At 42.3% G+C, this 20,032-nt stretch overlaps 1 protein-coding gene across 4 annotated transcripts in view; it reads left to right on the top strand.

The window, feature by feature from the left end:
- The window catches only part of SOX6 (SRY-box transcription factor 6), a 610,845-nt gene that overhangs the window by 537,850 nt on the left and 52,963 nt on the right, over positions 1–20,032 (top strand). For all 4 annotated transcript variants that reach the window (XM_066640323.1, XM_066640338.1, XM_066640316.1 and 1 more), the window contains 3 exons: positions 5,433–5,582; positions 10,757–10,937; positions 17,037–17,218. In XM_066640323.1, the coding sequence (XP_066496420.1) occupies positions 5,433–5,582; positions 10,757–10,937; positions 17,037–17,218 (513 nt within the window). The remainder of the gene's footprint in view (positions 1–5,432; positions 5,583–10,756; positions 10,938–17,036; positions 17,219–20,032) is intronic.

Below are 20,032 nucleotides of genomic sequence, written 5' to 3'. Positions count from 1 at the left end.
TTTATGAGGAAAGGCTACGGCGTTTGGGCCTCTTCAGCCTAGAAAAGAGACGCCTGAGGGGGAACATGATTGAGACATACAAAATTATGCAGGGGATGGACAGAGTGGATAGGGAGATGCTCTTTACACTCTCACATAATACCGGAACCAGGGGACATCCACTAAAATTGAGTGTTGGGCGGGTTAGGACAGACAAAAGAAAATATTTCTTTACTCAGCGTGTGGTCGGTCTGTGGAACTCCTTGCCACAGGATGTGGTGCTGGTGTCTAGCCTAGACGCCTTTAAAAGGGGATTGGACAAGTTTCTGGAGGAAAAATCCATTATGGGGTTCAAGCCATGATGTGTATGCGCAACCTCCTGATTTTAGAAATGGGTTATGTCAGAATGCCAGATGCAAGGGAGGGCACCAGGATGAGGTCTCTTGTTATCTGGTGTGCTCCCTGGGGTATTTGGTGGGCCGCTGTGAGATACAGGAAGCTGGACTAGATGGGCCTATGTCCTGATCCAGTGGGGCTGTTCTTATGTTCTTAAGATTGTCACAGAAAATATGATCATTAACCCAAACCTTGGTGATTGAGCAGAAAAGAACAAGTAAAACTTTTCGTGTAGCCTTTGAGAGTGAAGGTATTTTCAGAGTGATACATAAGTGCCGGTTTCGGTTTGCAGTCAGCATGACCTCCAAACAGTAGAATTTAGTGATCATTAGAGACTTTGAAATCGAGTGCCGCTTTATTTTTCACTTTTTTATACCACCCTTCCTCAAAGAGCTCAGGGCAGTGTACACAGCTGCTCCCCTCCTTTTGTCTTCACAACAACCCCGTGAGGTAGGTGAGCCTGATAGAAAGTGACTGACCCAAGGTCACCCAGGAAGCTTCATGGCTGAGGGGGTTTCTGAAACTGGATTTTCTAGGTCTAAGTCTCCACCTGGCTCTCCTCTCAAGATATGTATTTTTGTGCTGGTGTTTTCAGAGAGAGAGAGATGTTTTGTTGACACTGAAAACCTGCCATGCAGAGTAACCTTCATTCTTGACAAAAGCCTTCAGAGTCGACAAACTGCTCAGCAGCCATAGCGTTGGCACCTGCAGCCTCCCAGCTCGTTTTTATGTTGTGGTAACCATACCTTCACCTAAATCATCAGCTAATGAATCAGCTAGAGCTAGCTGGCTTCACAGAGTCTTCTTGCTTTGGTGATTATTCCAAGACTGTGCACACTTTTTCTTGAGCTAGGAGCATGATGACTGTTAGGTTGTACTGTTTTTTATCTTGGATCCTCATGCTGAGCATCCACTCCATAAGCTCCATTATAGAACTCTGAGCATAAGTAGTCTTCTTTGCACTTGCAGATGTCCCCCATTGAACACTTTCCTTAATCTTATCAGCACTGCCCCAAATGGAACAAACAGTGCTCTCATGTCAATTAATCATTCAGCCAACATCTGATACATGGAAGTTGCATTGTACCAACCTTAAGAGCTGTATTGTGCAATGAATTTTATTAGCAATCAGGTTCTGGAATGGTAGTAGGAGGTGCTGAAGGTCCCTAGCCTGGAATCAAGACCGCAGAATCACACCCTGGCATGACGTCAACATACTCGGTTTCTGTCCCAGGACCAGGATGTCGGATTCAGTACTTTAAGACTGATGAAAGGAGAGCTGCTACTTTGGATGTCCTCTGAAAGACAGAATTGAAAATTTTCTGTGTCAATAATTACCCCCAGATGTATGGATTTCCAACTGGGAGCTAGGGAGCTTTTGTTGAAATTCACAGAAAGTTGTGCTGTTGTAGACAATTGATTGTGCAATAGACTTCTTGTGTGCCCCATTGGAAGCTGTGGGACCTTATCAGATTGTCATCTAGTTATGGGTACATCACTACCCTCTCTGGATATAGGTGTGCCACCAGAGTGATGAGCACTTTGTTAAAGACCCTTTGGTACTAATGACGTACCAAAGGGAAGGACCTAATACTGAAAGTGGCAACCTTACATACACATGGCAAAAAAAAAGGTCTGTGAAGAAGCCTGGTGGGTAGAGGTGTGATTTTTTTGGTGACAACAAAATAAAAATACATACTACTACTTTCTGCACTTTGCATTTTTGTATAATAACAAAAAAATCATCCCCAAATCTGCAAAAAATAAATTTGGAAATTGCAAAAAAAATAAAAATAATAATGGGCTGGACTGGAGAAGTGCATGGGTAATTACTGTGGCTCCATCTGCTAGCACTGTAGCACCTATATCACCTACCTAGTACAGTTTTAAAACAATTTTAATTTATAATTAGAATTTATAAATTGCACTGTGGAATAAAAACACAATACCGCTTTCTGTACCTTTCTTCCTTGAGGAAAAAATGAAATCTGTAAAAAAATAAAAATTATTAATTATTATTAACAGAATTTATATACCGCTTTTCACTAAAAGTTTACAAAGCGGTTTACAGAGAAAAATCAAATAACTAAAAATCAAAAATGTTTATGAACATCTCTCAAATATTTGGATTGTATTGTTTTCTAACTTCTGTTGCCTTCAGTCAATTACAATAATCCAATTTAGGGCGCAGTCCTAACCCCTTATGTCAATGCTTTCCAGCACTGACTTAAGGGCAGTGCAGCTCCGAGGTAAGGGAACAGACATTCCCTTACTTTGAGGAGGCCCCTGTGAGTGACACTCAACTGCAGGATGCAGCACATGTCCCATTGGCACCGCTATGCCAGTTCTGGAAAGCACTGACATAAGGGGTTAGGATTGCGCCCACAGTCTGCTCTTGAAGTGCATGCTGTATACCCAAGAACTCTATAGCAGTGTTTCTAAAATGGTGGGTTGCGAGCCAATTTCAGGTGGGACCCCATTCATTTCAATATTTTATTTTTAATATATTAGACATGATGCTACCATGGTATGTGACTGCATTTCGGAAAATGTGACATATCTGTTCTTTGAATAGGCTACTATGTATATGCTTTTACCAATGTCAATGGGGCTTACTCCTAGGTAAGTGTAGGTAGGATTGCAGCCTAAGTTTGTTAAAAAAATTTCCTGCTTGATGATGTCATTTCTGGTCATAACATCACTTATGGTGGGTGCTGACAGATTCTCATTTTAAAAAGTGAGTTCTAGTGCTAAACGTTTGAGAACCAATGCTCCACAGCAGGGTTGTCCAAAGTTTTTGGCAGGAGGGCCACATCATCTGTCTGTGATGAACACTGTGTTGGGGGCCGGGGGGAAAAAAGAATTAATTTACATTTAAAATTTGAATACATTTTCACAAATATACATAAATGAGTATATTAAAGATGAACTTATATGAATGATTGAAGGTCTTGCAATAGCTCAAGGCATATAAAAGGCCTTGCACAAAGCAAGGCTGGCCTTTCCTTTGCTGCCGCTACTGCATCACAGACGTGAAACAGCAAGCAGTGGAGGAAGCCCTCATCCCACAGCTCATGCGAGAGGTCAAACAGTCGTCCTCATACTGAGAGCAGTTGCATCGGGCCAGTGTGGGCTCCAACAAATCTCCGGAGGGTCAGAGGCTCATTGGAGACTGGGGACTCCCTGCGGGCTGCATTGAGAGGCCTTGAGGGCCACACGTGACCCCAGGGCCGGGTTTTGGGCACCCCTGCTCTACAGTATTAGCCTTTTTGTTATTGTATTATCACAAGCCTATGAAGCTAGGAAAGAAGGATTCTAAGAACATCATGTTAGTTTATGTGTTGCAGCCAAGGGGTGCTGATAAGATCCTGGGCTCTATTAGCAGAACCAGTGATTGCTCTTTGCATAAAATAGGGCTGGGAAATCAGGGTTCAATCAGAGGAGCAAAAACTACAGTATTCATCCTAAATATTTAATTGCAGCAGTTTCTTAAGGCTTGTGTCCTGTCTGTTTTGGGACTGAGCGACACAGCAAGGCTTGGAATATGAAAAGTCCGGTCAGTTCAGTCCTTAGAGTGCTATGTGGAACCCATCCCCACTGAAGGGAATGGAACTTTTCCCAGCTCGGTACTTTGAGCACTGTAGCTTTAGAGAAACAAACAGAAAATGAATATTTTTTCATTAAGCAACCAGAATACTGACTCTGACCTTATCCATGTGCTTGTCTAGCCACTGAGTCATTGAGTATCTATAGTATTGTGTAACTTTCATTTCTTTGGAGGCTTGTTATATTAGAAAAATTGTTCCAAAGAAAGCAACAATTATGACATAAGCACATCTGGCTCTTGCAAATTATTCTTTATTAAGCTTTCATTTAATTACATGTGCTGAAAGGTCTGCTTTTGATTACTGTAATTTTTTTTATTTGTCCATCTGAATGATAGTAATGTTGGGAATTACATACAAACCACCTGTTTTTTCCCCCCCACTAATAAGGCAAATTTTATATAGATTTATTTGTGGGAGAGGGAATAGGATCTTCCCTGTTTATAGTAGCAGAAGTATTGCTACTACTCACCGAAGGTGAGGTTTTAAGGTTAGCTGCTAGAGGAAAATTTAACCTATTTACTTTTGTTCCAGAAAGACTTTGTAATATTGTAGGAATATATGACTGAGAGCATAATCCTAAGTGCTCATTGGCTGGCACAAGTCCCTTGCGCCAGCCCAGGAAGGTCGCAAACGTGCTGTAAAGCACATTTGCGCCTCCATGGGAGTAAGCTGTACTAGCGCATGGAGGTCCATGGAGGCTATATCAGGCTTCCAAGGCTGCAACAGCAGGTGAGCTCGCTCCGGCCAAACTCGGCCGGCGCAGGGGTCTTATGGGGTGAGGGGAGGTGGGAGGGAGGCGTTCTGGAGCAGGGGGAGGGCAGGCTGCAGGCATTCCCAGGAGGTGGTCAGGCGGAGTGCAGGAAGCAGGGCCAGGATCCAGCAGTTATGCTGGATCCTAGCCCCATTCCCAGGCAGCGTGGAGCGGCTCCTGGCTGCTCCATTCTGCTCAGATCTGTGCCACCATCAGGTGGCACAAATCCAAGTAGACCCATTGAGGCTCCTGTGGCTCTCCCAGGTATAAGGGAAAAGTTTCCCCTTGCCCTGGCTAAGCATCAGTCAGCCCCAAACTTGCACTGGATACAACAGGATACACTGGATGCACTGGATACAGTTCTGGAGCAAGTTAGGATTGCTCTGTCCATTGCATATCTTCTGGCAGCATTCTGTTCAACTTTTGAATTGCTGAGGAAGCATCATAATCAAAACATAGTTTTGTTCACTCCCAGTTGAATTGTTTTTGTATTTTCATTCTTTTGTTTTAATTGTATTGGGTTTTTTTAAAGGTAGAGAAGTTCAAGATATAATATTTAAAATAAATAAATGATCCTAAACACCTGCCAGCAAGACAGAGGGTCTCTGGATTCCCCCAAGGTTCTACAATACTTCACTTGCCATTTAGGAAGAAACTGCTCCAGTGCTTCTTAAAGAGAAATTTTTCTTCTTTTTCAGCAACTCTATGCAGCTCAGTTGGCCAGCATGCAGGTTTCTCCTGGAGCCAAGATGCCCTCCACCCCTCAGCCACCAAACACAACAGGGGCACTCTCACCTACTGGGATGAAAAATGAAAAGAGAGGGACCAGCCCTATAACTCAAGTTAAGGTATTTCATTTGCTCTCTTTCAGTATGTATTCCCTCTGATATATGATACCCTCTTAATTTACTGTTCTTTAGCATTGTATTATGGTTTACATAACACAGGTAAGGAGAAACAAAGCCCCACCTCTGTTACACTTTCCAAGTCATTTTGATCTCTGTTTTTCTCCTTAATTCTATAAATCTGTCAGAGGTGATTTGACTTTAGGACCTAAAGTCAAATTGTGTTGTTCTCATGTAATGAAATTGTGGTTCACCAGTTAATCGTGGACATAAAAACTTCCAGTGACTGAGGAGTCACTTGAGACTGGCTGTTCTGTTAGGCCCTCTTTTAGCATAACCTGGACAGGGCATGCAGGTCATGTGATAAACAGCAGCAATAGCAGAGAACTTTACTAAACTTGCATGGAAGTGCTGATAACCCTGCCAAAACATTTCTTGATAATTAGCCGTGTGAGAAATCTCTCTATGATTTTACAAGCTGACACTACCTTGAAAGAAGCCTCAGATAAAAACAAAAATTAAAAGATGCCTGGAAGAAGGGGGAGAAAAAGGCCATCACCACCAATTGATTGGTAGAAAAAATATGCCATGACGGCAGATTGATTAGGCCCTTGTTGATATCACACTGTTGCTGGTATTTGGCTTTCTTCTATCTGGTTGTGATGTATTGTCAAAAGCTCATGCATGCTTAATTGTCCCTTGCTTAGAACTAGGGAGCTACAGCACAGTATGGTACTTTGCCGCATCATGCAACAAACAAAGGACCTCCTTTCCATGTCTTTTTGAGTAGCTGAATGTATTTCTTTAGATCCATATTCTACTTCCTTTTTAAGGAAGATAGCAGTACAGTTTTTAACAAAGTAAAACATGGCAAGCTATATATTTCCTTAATCCCAAACACTCAAAAAAAATCAGACTTAAGCCAGGAATGAAATTCCCCCATAGTTTTTTTTTTTCCCTTGCACTTTCCCAAGGCATAGAAGAGAACACAATATACAGCCTCTCTGGGTTGACAGACTCATGGACCTGGAAAGTAGGAACATAAAGAGATGGTTTGCCTGAATGATCTTCAGGCTTCTTTCAGCCCTTTGTTATCATTCCCTGAAACCACTGTGTTTGGATTCGGTGACATGTATTATATGTTTTGAAGAAAAACATCTAAATGTAGACATTTCCATGGGGCAAGTTAACAGTTACCATATATTTCAACCTAGTGCTTAAAAGAGAGGTGTTAATACTTGCACAGTTGTTGCAGTGGTGTCAGTTGCACCACCCACACTTCTGGTTGGGTGCTGTAGTGAATAGTTGAAAGTTTCCTAGGAAAAGGCAGCCACCTTTCCCCTTACCCTGCATTGATACCCCCATGACATACAAAGCCAGCTGTTTATGCTGCACAGCCAAGGGCTGGCCCAGTGATGAGGTGAAGTGGACTGCCTAGAGCAGCAGATGGGCACAAGCATCACCTTGCACCCATCTAACTCCTCACCATCACTTCCCTTGTCTCAACTTACTTGCAGGATATTCGCTCTACTACCCTGTTTACACACAGCATGGCAGAGCCAGCAGGAAGAAGGATGTTGGGCAAAGTACTGCCCTACTTCCAAAAAAGTATGTTTCCCCCCTTTTTTTTGGAGTGGGAAACCACTTTGTTTGGCTTCCTTCTTCTGACCAGCTGTGGACTCCATTTGAAAATAGGGCAAGAGAGAAAGACAAAGGAGGCAGCAGTTAGGCAGGTACAGCTGGTGGGCTTGGTGACCTGCCTTAGCACTGCTTCTAAACATTGTGGCAGCTGAGCTAGAAGACATTATCTCCACCATCCTGCTACCATGGGAATTTCCACCACCACTGCCACCATCCCTTCATTGTTTCCTCCTTGCTGGTTGATCCTCCAGCCAGGAGGAAAAAGTGCATACTGTGTGTGTGTGGAAGTTTAAAGAAAAGAAAATGGGGAGGATTTAGTATGAGTATGCACCCATACTTGCATGCTGGGAGTTCTGGTTCTTGTGTGTATGCTACCATTGCCTCCTCTTCTCCTGGCCAGGTGGGAAGGATTTGGCCAGCTTGAAGGGAGGAGGCAGCAGAGGGATGCATACGTTGGGGAAAAAAAATTAAAAGGGGGGATTTTGTTTGTGCCCCTGTGTGTTTGTTTGTTGCCTGCTGCCTGGGTGTGTGTGTGTGTGTGCGCGTGCATGCAGGAGGTCCTGGTGTGGACATGCACACCAACAAAATGGAGGCAGCAGATTCTGGAGGTTGGGGCAACACACCACTGTTTCAAGTGGCAGATCAGGTGAAGCTTCCCCTGTGAACAGTGTATGCTAATCCCACCATTGCTTCACCCTAGCCATGTGGAATTTTAGCTAACTGAAATGAGTCAAAGATCTAGTCAGATGAGATGGAATGACACAGCCCAGTCCCCAAAGCAACAACTATGTGGTTGTGCCCAAGAAGTTCTTAAGGAGCTAATGTTAGTGCCCCTGAAGCTTTGCCGTGTTATTGTTTCCCTGTTCCATGTGACTGACCGATAAAAGGATGTATATCATTGACCTCAGTAAATTTAAAAAAATTACTTAGGGGGCACTACACATATGGCAATTGTCTAGAAATAATAAACTATATAGAAAATGGAATATTATAAATAGTTACTTATTTGTTTCATTGGCCTATTTAATACATTATATATGACAAGACATACCATGTAGAAGCTCCACTTGACAGCAAGGAGAATGGCAGTGATAAGATAATGGAGTGCATTATTGTATTCTTTCATATATTTCTAAGCTTTGAAGTGTTCAGTGCTGTCTGCTAAAATATAGATGATGCACCCTTATATGCAGCATATCTCAGCTTTGGGCATATTTTAAATGAGAGAGCCGTGTTACCAGGCTCTTTTCATTTTAATTACAGAAAATCAGTATTCTGCTATTCCAAAAATGCTGTGCCTGGCTGATTGCTAACAAGTTCAACAGAGGGTATAAGCTCTTGAATGAACAGGGCAAGGTTGTGTCATAAAGAAGAGCACTAGATCAAAAGAACAAGTTTCTTAGATTCCTCCTTTCCCAGAAGTTAGATGTTTCCTAAGATTAGATGCTCACAGGTTTTTGCTATGTGAGTTCCTCGACTCCATTTTCTTTTTTTACGGACACAACATTCAATGCAACACAAGTGAATATCCCTTATAATTATATGAATATGGATCTGCTTGTGTCAATACCAAATTTACATTTGCTTAAACATTTTCCCGTGTCTAGATTTACATGCATGTCATAAATTAGGGACTTGAAACATTAGAGTTCTTTCAAAATGCCATATATACCAAAAGCATAGCTTGAGCTTTGTGATATATAACAATGATCATATATCTAGTTCCACTTGAACGTAGCCTGTATATATGATGCACAGCGTAAGAATAATGGGCTGTTTTAAGCAAACTTATATATGTGCCTGTGCTATATGTGCAGGCTGTTTAATTTTAAGATCAGAATGCAGTATGTTTTCTTTTTTTGTAGCACATGAACAGCCCAGTCCTATAGTGCTCTGGTGCTGTGAGGTCCAGCAGTACTGAATTGGCCACCGCTATACCCCGTGTGACCAGGGCAACCACCAGAGTCTTCTCTGGGGAAGGAAACATTTGTTCCCTTACTCCAGGCAAAGCTCCACTGCCACCAATTGATCTTTTCAGAGCTGTGCCCGCTATTTAGCAGGTACAGAACCAAGGCGGGCTTTGTTGGGCAGCTCCACTCAGGAGGGGCAAAGGATTCAGTGGCATACTCTGCTGCCATCCTCCCAGGCCCAAACCTCCCCTTGGCTCATCCTCCCTCTGCCTTTCCCTACCCTGAAAAGCCTCATCACTGGCTGGCGGTAGCACTTACTGCTGGCCATTCTAGTCCCGCGTCTTCCCAGTTCTGAGGCCTAGTGCCAACTGGCATTTCTGCCAGTGCAGCAGGCTTACTGCCAGTGATGATGTACCTAATGGCATTTGCATGACAGCAGTTGTCAGGGCAGCATGCCAGCTGCCTTTGCTGCCCCAGCATAGTATTGGGTCCTAATTATCTATTGGACAATGTTCACTCTGTTATGGCTTATGATAACAGTCCATTCGACTATCCCTTCTGACCCATATAATAACTGACAACCTGATCCTGTGCTGTATGGTACTGAGGCATGGCAGATATATTCAGAAATTGAAGTACATGTGCCATGCAAAGTGGCAAGAGGAGGAGCAGAGGAGCAGCATCAGCCACAATTGTTGAACCAGCTCCTTCAAGTACAGCAGCAGCATGTAGACTCCTGGCACTGCTTTGAAAAGTTTCTTGCCCTCATTCCTGAGGCCATATACCTAATCCCAGTAGTACAATGAACTACAGAGATGGTTATTTGGTCAAATGGAGAACATGCCTTGGTCCCACTTATACAGCTCATCAGCTACCTCTGGAAAGTCCACAAGCAGGAGAGAAGGACCTACCTCTCTCTTGCCTTTACTTTCCTACTTTTGGTATAGAGCAACTGCTAGTGCTATAGGTGCAAGTTGTAAATGTCACCATCAACTCAGAATTATGACAGAAAACATAGTATCATTGCAATCTCTTTCCCCCCCCCCCCTTTGGAAAGAAGAAAATGTAGGAATAAAGCCCCATTAGAGGTTAGGCACCCAAAAAGTGATGTGCAAAATGTATGATTGCAATAGGGTCATGAATGTTTAAGGATAAACTCTCCTAAATGTTTAAGTTGTGTTTTTCCTTGTTTAATTTCACCTGTAATCCACTATATATATTATAAATGTATTGTAGTTTCAGGAACTTTTCAAGTAGACTCAGCACAGCAACACAACTGAACTGCTTAAAAAAAAAATTAAATAATTCTTTGTAAATGCCCTGGGTTAATTTTGATCTCAGAAAACACATTTGGAAATTAAGCAGTAATGTGAACTAATTCAAATTTTAATTTGTCAAAAAGAATGATCCAGCCACATAGTTAATGTAAATAAAGGCACAGCACAGAGAAATTAATGAGGTTTTCCTCTGATTGAATTTTCAAGGAGTGTAGATAATTAGCTTCTTTTGTTATTATTGCAAGAAAATGCAGCATTGTCTAGGAGGTGTAAAATAGCTGTGGCTTCCTAAGTGATAATGTGCTTCATTTGTCTTTTTCTAATAATTATTTACATTAAACTCTTCTAGGATGATGCTGCACAGCCACTGAATCTCTCAGCCCGACCCAAGACAGCTGAACCTGTAAAATCCCCTACATCACCAACACAGAGCCTCTTCCCTACTAGTAAAACCAGCCCTGTGAGTGTGGCCAATAAAAGTGGGATCCCCAGTCCTATTGGTGGAACTTTGGGAAGAGGATCTTCTCTAGGTAAGCTGAGAAGGGGAGAAATATGGATGACTTAGAACAGGGGTGAGCTGACTTTTATGATCTCCTTTTTAAAAAAGGGGTCCATCAGAGGATTTACATTTACAAAGCAAGAGTGCATTATCCAGGATTTCGTAATATCTAACGACTATTCACATGTTACATTGCACGCAGGTGCAAGTTTGTGTGTGTGAATGATTGTACAAAAACTACTTTCGGTCAAACCAGAAATTACCTCAAAAAATGAAAAATCACTTATAGACACTTCTGCAGGCTATTCTGAGACCCAAAGAGGTGAATAGAGTGGGTTGCTAGCCCAGAGCAATCTGGAAGAGGCCTCTGACCTGGTAGACCTGGTAAGTCATTCTGGCCAGCAGCATCACTGGGCCAGCAACTCCTTCTAGAATGATTCCAGTTTGGAGCAGTTTGGAGCTCATGACCCATGCTTTAGGAAACCCTGATGCAGAGGACACCTCACATATTCTGCTTTATGTCCATTGAACTTGACATGTGACTATATACCTACAGATCAATGGTCATGTACGTTGTATGCAGTACTTGTTTTGAACATGGGAAGAGAGTTCATAGGTGCTAATCTAATATGTGATGATTGATCCTAAGTATGCACTCTTGCTTAAGAATGCAAGAAATACATTTCTAGATCAGAACAAGACCCATGTAGTTTAGCATCCTTGGCAAAAATTTTAGAAACCAGTGAATGCTAGATGATCCACCAGACACAGGTCAGTAATTCAGTGACAGTCTGCACTTTATCTTCTGCTGACTCCTAAATTAGGAAGTTTGTTGTCCCTCGAGAACACTGATTTCTAAAGGTACAGTATCCTGGAGGAAATGTGAGATCAGCACAGGTGATGCAATTCACACAGGAAAAAGTGACACAACCCCCACATCAAATAGTACTTGTCCTTTTGTACCTGTTTGGTTTTGGGCTTCTGTTTCTGTGCAGGCATGGCCTAAAGATAGGATTTACACTTCTGCTTTCAATAACAAGACAAAAATGTTCTGTAGCCATCTAGTTACTTAGATGCAGTATTTTTCAGAATGATAACATAACCAGTGTATTACATAGGATTTAGCATGGAACATGGAGTTCAACCATCTGTACAGTTGGCAATAAGAAGCTATATGCATTTTGTCAGATATCTTATTCTCTTATTGTTGCTATCTAAGAGCCCAATGCTATCTAACTTTCCAGGACTGATGCAGCCATGCTACTGGGGCATGCTCTGCATCTTGCAGTGAAGAAACAATCATGGAGGCAAAGTCTCACATCAGGTGTATGTTGTTGGTGCCAAAGTAGAGTCACCAGGTTGCACCACGGAGAACCACCCTATCAGTAAGACCCCTGCACCTGCCAAAGAAAGTGCATGGGTTCATTGTCCTTTTCTTCTCCCAGTAACCATCCCTTCTTTTCAATGTGCTGCAGGGCATTACTGTTAGATCCAGCAGGGTGGAGAATATGGGAAAAAATGGAAAAAAAGATGCCATAGCCGAATCTACATTTTCATCTGCACAGCTTTTGGGATGTTTCTCTTGGTGGCAGTGGCATAGATAGTGAGGGGCGGGGGGTAGTCCACCCCAGGTACCAGCCTTGGGAGGGTGACACCACAAATGACCCAACATTGCTCACATTGCGGAGGTTACAAATAACCCCATCATGCTATATACCATTGGATGTGGAATTTCCAGCTGAATGCAGTGAAAGAAACCAGAGTAAAATATATCCTTTTCATCAAAAGTTCTGGTCAAAAATTGGAAACCAAAAAATGCATGGAGCCCTTTGAAAAGTGAAACTGAGCCATATCACGTGTTTACTCATGAGTAGGTGAACTTGCCTTAGTCTGTCGGAAAGGGCAGGATGAGAGGAATCCAATGACACCAGAATGGTTCCTTTCAGTGAAAGCAGCCCCCAAAATAACCCAAGAAGGAAGTCCCTCCCTCCAAGCAGATGAATGTATTGAGCCCTAGGGAAAGCGAAAATAAGCCACAGGGTCACGTTTACTCACAAGTAAGCAAACGTGTCTTGGCTTCTGTTCAAGTCAGGCAAAAGAGAATGCAAGGCTAGCTGCATGGTCCCAGTCTGATGAAAGTGGAGCTAAACAAATGCACCAGAAAGCAGCACCCCCCCCCCCCAAAGAATAAAACAGAGGGTCGAGCTGGTAAGGTCAATTTTTATTTGTTTTTAGACTTGTAAAGCCAGGTGGGTCCCGATAGTGCTATGCTTGAAATATACGAATTTACACTGAGCTGGGCACTGGGGAGGGCTGAAAATCTCACTGCTATTTTTGTGGGGGTAGGGGCGGGGGTGTCACTGCAGACAGGCTACAGAGAAAATTGACTTGGTGAAACAGGACTGGCAACCCCTTATTTAATTATTTGTTTTTCTTTAATTTAATTCTTTATAATTATTTATTTTATTTTGCTTGATGATGTCACTTCCAACCATGACTTCACATCTGGTGGGTCCCGGATAGATTGTCATTCTAAAAAGTGGGTTCCAGTGTTAAAAGTTTGAAAACCACTGCCTTAACTCAAAACAGGCCAATGAGACCTCGGGGTGTGTGTGCGTGTGTGTGTGTGTGTGTTTGTGTGACACCCTAGTGACCAAGATTCTGGAAATCATGGCTTTTAGGAATAATACCATCATGTTATATACCATTTGATGCTGAATTTCATCCATTGCTCATGGGGAAATATTCACTGCATTTATTTTCTGGCCATTATTATTATTCATTTCATGTCATGACTATTACTATCTCTCAGTCTCACCTACCTCACAGGGTGGTTGTGAGGACAAAATAAGGAGAGGAACCATGTACACCACCCTGAGCTGCTTAGAGGAAGGGTGGTATAAAAATGATTGATTGATTAATTAATTAATTATGTCATATTGGGTGACAAAAATTTATGGGTCCCGGGTGTCAAATGACCTAGCTACGCCAACTACTAGGTGGCAATCTGGTACTTTGGAGCACAAGACAAATTTGTAAATGACTTAGGGCTTTCAAACTTGAAAGGACTTCAGTCCATTTTCTTGTCTTGTGAACTTCTCCAAAAATGTTGGCCTATAGCAGTGGTTCTCAGACATTTTAGCACCAGGACCCACTTTTTAGATGCCAGTCTGTTGGAACTCACCAGAAGTGATGGCATTAACCTGGAAGTGATGACATGACTTGAAGTGACATCATCAATTTGGGCTTCGAACCTAAGCTGAGATCAGCCAAATATCCCATTATATAGTGCGCTCATGCTGTTATTTTGCTTAGTTCAGAAGTCAAAAATTCCAACTAAGAAGTCACAGCAGAATGCAGATTTGGATCCTTCTCCAACTACATAGCCCTCCCTCCTTTCCAGTGTCTCATCTTTCCATCTATTCAGGATAAAGCACCATGCCCCTCTCTTTCACCGGGAGCCTGCCCTGCCCTGTACCCTGTATTTTCAGCTCAGTATTTTCAGTGGCATCTGAGTAAGGTGCTATGTGACCCACTCGAAATTGGCTCACGACCCACCTAGTGGGTTCCAACCCACAGTTTGAGAAACACTGACCTATAGTGTAAACATGGGAGCAGCTTTATGCTATGCACTTGACTTTTATACTAAGCTGCAAGCAGATGTATAAAATTCACTGAAGTTTTAACATAGTAAGTTAAATTTTCCAGGCTTTGAATGATTTCTATCTTTTGGTATAAACACAGAAAATCCTCCAGGCTATGAGTCTTATCTACAAGAACATCCATCTATGACAGGAATGAGAGTTTGTTTACTGCCTATACCTGTTCATTTGTTTGTTAAGTCTCTGATTGGAGCAGAATCAAAATATTGTCTCAGATTATTTACAGCATTGGACTTGCATTATAGTGTTAACTCAGTTATACATTCAAACATGCTGTAACGAGTCATACCATGACTAGATTGTCTAGAAACCAGGGTTGTTCAATCACAATGAAACACTAATTAAAAATGCATTGTATTTGAATGGACACCACAGACAGTTCAGATTTTAGCTGTTTCTCTCATAGTTTCACAGCCTGTTTTACAGTTTGGGGCTCCTGGTTCTGCAAGCACTTAAGCATTTTCTTAGTAGTAAGTGGTTTGCATTTTCTTGTGAACAGTTGCTTTTGTTTCCCAGTTGGCTCAATACCAAACTCTCAAATTACTCAGTAGTATCATAAAATCTAAATTGAATTGACCTTTGGATATCCTGTGAATAAGGTCACTTGGGTAAGCCATTGTATCTTTCACATTTAACTTCACTCACAGGATTGTTGTAAGAACACAATAAACCAATGGTCAATTGCCTGTTTGACATGAATTTGGGGGAGGGGGGATAACATTTTTTTTAAAGCAGTCTACTGTAACATAATATAAGCATAACAGTATGTTATATGATCATGTAAACTTATACGAGTTTTATTACATGAATGTAACTTATAAACGCTGCAACACTAAAATACTTATGTGTATACCTATAAAACACTGTAAGAAATTACGACAGCTCACAAACCCTTGAGATAGATGAGGAAATATACAAGGTTTTGAATAGTTAGATCAGTGATTTTCAAACTTTTTCAGTTCATGGCACACTGAGAAGGCGCCAAAATTGTTGAGGCACACCACCAGTCTTTAAATTGCGCTAAATTATTACATTACAATTTAGAAGTACAATTAAATTAATTTAATAACTTAATCTTCATTTAACTACATCATTACAGAAAGTGTAAGAAGGTGTTGGCAAAGAGAGGTCAGACTGAGCATATGGTGTACTGTAGAAATGTGGGGTGGAGGCTATGAGAAGGCATGATCGAAACAAGGTGTGAGATCAAACCAAGGGTGAGAGGGAGAGATGACAGAGAATGTGAGGCAAAAGGATTACAGACCTTTGGAAAGCAGGGAACAGTGATGGGAGAGACGGGACGGAAGGTGTTAACTGTGATTATGAGATTTTAGTATGGGGGAAGGAATGAGTTCTGCATGATGGAGGGAGTGTGATGAGGGAGAAGAGGAGAGAGACGTGCCAGTTGCCTGTTTGTGTGTGAGAGAAAGAGAGCACAAATAACACCTATACTGTAAGGGCCAAAAAATGTCCTGGCAACACAGGGAGGGTTGCATTGGGGTGCTTCAGGCAGTCAAAGTGTGGTGAGGAGCTCTCAAGGACCAGCTTGAAAAGGGACTTTCAGAGCCCAGTCCTATCCAACTTTCCAGTACTGGTGCAGCCATGCCAGTGGGGCATGCGCTGCATCTTGTGGTGGTGGGGCAGTCTCAGCGGCCTCCTCAAGGTATGGAAACATTTGTTCCCTTACCTGAAGGCTGCATTGTGGCTTCACTAGTGCTAGAAAGTTGGATAGGATTGGGCCCTCAGTCAGCCAGTGGCCCTGGGCAAACTCCTGCTTCGCACGCTTGCTTCATACATCTACCTGCCGTCTGACTCGCTAGCTAGCTCGCTTGTTCTTACCCACAGCATGGCTCCCACCAGATGCCTTCAGGCTTCTCCAGCTGCCCAATCAGAGTGCAGAGCAGACAACAGCCACCTCCTTCTTGCAATACAGCATAAGTTTCAAAGCAGAAAGTTCCACTTTGCAAAATGCAAGCATAGCCGCATCTGGCTTCTTTGCTCATCACTTCTTTTTCTCATGCTACTGCACGAGGCTCAAGGCAGAGCCTTTTTTCCCTCACCACTGTCACTCCTGCTGTCTTCCTCCTCTGGCCCTGCAGCACACCTGAAGCCTGTTCCATGGCACAGGGGTTGAAAACTGCTGGGTTGGATAATACATAGTCTGAGTCATTTATATAATCTGCTCTCTACATTGTTGGCTCTAAGAAGTCTAATTCCAGCTAAGTAAACATCAATTTGGACACAAAATTTGGGGGTAAGCTATGATTGGCACCCTTTCCCAATGAGGAAAAAACCCACAAGTATTTAAAAGCTTATTGAAAAACTGCAGGTGATATATCTCACTAACAGGTTGTGTGTGCCTGTGTGGGGAGGCATACTCTCTTGCAAAGAAGGGGAAAATGTAACGCACTGCTTTACAATCAGATTTCAAAAAATATCCATAAAGATTTTGTTTCTGTTATTTCTAGACATCCTTTCCAGTCTTAATTCACCTGCCCTGTTTGGGGACCAGGACACAGTAATGAAAGCCATTCAAGAGGCTCGAAAGATGAGAGAACAGATCCAGAGGGAGCAACAGCAACAACCACATGGAATCGACGGAAAACTTCCCTCCATGAATAGCCTGAGTCACAACTGTAGGACTGAAAAGGTAATGTGTTCATCTTCTACCAGAAACTTGTCCAATCCCCTTTTAAAGGCATCCAGGCCAGACGCCATCACCACATCCTGTGGCAAGGAGTTCCACAGACCAACCACACGCTGAGTAAAGAAATATTTTCTTTTGTCTGTTCTAACTCTCCCAATACTCAATTTTAGTGGATGTCCCCTGGTTCTGGTGTTATGTGAGAGTGTAAAGAGCATCTCTCTATCCACTCTGTCCATCCCCTGCATAATTTTGTATGTCTCAATCATGTCCCCCCTCAGGCGTCTCTTTTCTAGGCTGAAGAGGCCCAAACGCCGTAGCCTTTCCTCATAAGGAAGGTGCCCCAGCCCAGTAATCATCTTAGTTTGGACAGTTAGATGTCCAGCAAAGCATATAGGCAGAAGCCCTTGCCCCACTGTCGTCTCCCAGCAACTGCCTCTGAACGTGGAATTCTAACTTAGTAGCTGCTGACAGATCTTTCCTTCAAGGCCAAGGAGGGCCAGACATAAAGTCTAGGTGAGATGTATCAAGTAAATGTAGAGCGATGCAGCATTGAGAATCATCTGCAGTTGTTGGGGTTTGCCCCTCCCTCTTTGCTCTTTCATGTTTCACTTCCTTCTCTCCTGTTTTTCTCCTTGATTTTCTCTTTGCGCACATGGTTGTGTGTGCATGCGTGCATGTATACTTGCAGGTAAAAGTGTATTCAGCAACTTCAGTGAAGGACAATTTTTACAGAAGGTTGAAACTGTACAGACAATATTGAAGAAAACATGCCTGCTAAATTCTGTATGTGCTGAGTCACATCTCCACTTCTTCTGCTGTGGGCTGTTCAGGGGTTAGATCCAGGGATTTTCCTGTCTCTGAACAGAATGCAAGTGGCTTGACTGGTAGGATGTAGCAGTTGAAGAAGAAACAGACCGATAAAACTGAATGCATTATCTCTTCAACTCATGCACTCTCTGTCACTGGAACATGGCCAACGTTGTTTGTGGTTTACAAAGTAAGGCACGGGTGAATAAGAGCAAGCATATGCTTATGTGAAGGACTGAACTAAGCATACTGCAAACCTGCATAGCATACTAGGAGACAGAAAAGAGATAATATGTTCTCTTTTCAAGAATATTGACACGACAAAAGTATACAGATTTTCACATTTTGCTTGTATTGACTTTTTAAAAAATCCAAACAATATTTGCCAGCAAGCCTAGAGCCAGCAGCCCTAGCAGCATTTCCTCAGAGAGAAGGGTAGCGGTCTGAGGTTCATCAACTATAGCTGCATGCACAAAGAGAAAATAACCCTGTAAATAGAAGTCTCAAAGACAAAATGTCTTTTCATTTGCATTTTATATGTTACCTTATTACATTTCTCAGAACAACTAGGGAAAAAGGATCTGTGCCTATAAAAGGGATTTGCTCACGCCCTTGCCCCCAGAGGATTAGCAGTGGTTTGCAAAACAAATTCATAACCTAATAAATATTTATTTGCACAAGCTTTCATTTAAATGATAGCATTTTAAAACTCATTTAATACAGATTACCACTGTAAAAGAATTCTTTGTAACTTGAAAGTGAAAGAATTGAAGGCATGATGTGGGAGTTCTTATTAAGGCCAACCTTGTGAGTTAAGGTCAATAGGGTCTCTGAAAGTTCAGATTTCAAGTTGCAAACTGACTCCTGATCGGAGCTTGCTTTATGCAGTTATCTGTTTAGAAAGCACTACAAACACTAAGTTAATGCCGTCAGTTTCCAGGGCAATAGAGGCACCTATATTCTATATTCTTTTGAAGATTATGAGCTCCAGAGCTCTGAGGAATCCTGAGGATCAGGCTGCTAAATAATCTGGATACATGGTTAGTGATAACTAGGCCATGAACTTCAGTTTAAAATGTGCTCTATTCCAGTAGTTTTGGAGATCAAGCTGCTACATTTTCTGAAATCGTTATCCTTTATCTAGACCTGAGGTTCCCAAACTGTGCATCGCAACCTGATTTTTGGTGGGTCGCCAAAGGGTGATGGATAATTACCTCAAGTTCTGAGGCTATTGAAAAATCAGATACTGTAGCTCCTAATTACCCTGCAAAGAGGTCAGCTCCTGCAGTTTGCAGGTTAGCTGCTAACTGCCCTACCAGGAGATGAGCTCCGGCAGTTTGCAAGCATGTGTCAGTATAGAGAGATAAAGTTTGAGGATCTTTGTTTTCTGATTGTTATTACTTAAAAATAAAATGTTTTTTTTCTAGATTTCCTTTTTTAAAAGTCTGGTAAACCTAGGTGAGTCCCAATAGAGCAGCCATTTTCAACCACTGTGCTGTGGCACACTGGTGTGCTGCGAGTGGTCCTCAGGTGTGCCACAGGAATTTGGGGGAAGGTCATTTATTAATAAGGCCAATGGGAGATGTGAGCCCCCACTGGCAGTATGGTGTGCCTTGTCATTTGTCAAAAACCTGGTGGTGTGCCTTGACCATTTTAGTGCCTTGTCAGTGTGCCATAAGCTGAAAATGGTTGAAAATCACTGCAATAGAGTGTTGTTTTAAAAAGTGGATCCTGGTGCTAAAAAGTTTAGGAACCACTGTTCTAGAGTAATTTCCAGAACGACTTTTCAGAAAGAGTCTCTGATGAACTGCATCCAAACATCCCAATAATCAAGTTTACTTCTGCGAAGGACTAATGACAGACCCCATAAAAAATAAAAAGGCACCTAATTACCTGACAGTTGGAATTCAAATGAGGTCTACTGATGAATTGCAGTTGCAAGTTCAGAGAAACTTCTAACTAAGCTCTGTATGAGAATGTGCTATATTATACTCAGCTGTGCAGTCTCAG

This window comes from Tiliqua scincoides, chromosome 1 (assembly GCF_035046505.1).
Source record: "Tiliqua scincoides isolate rTilSci1 chromosome 1, rTilSci1.hap2, whole genome shotgun sequence".
Taxonomy (NCBI): domain Eukaryota; kingdom Metazoa; phylum Chordata; class Lepidosauria; order Squamata; family Scincidae; genus Tiliqua; species Tiliqua scincoides.
Note: the sequence above shows the minus strand (reverse complement) of the source record. Positions and strands in the feature narration are given on the sequence as shown.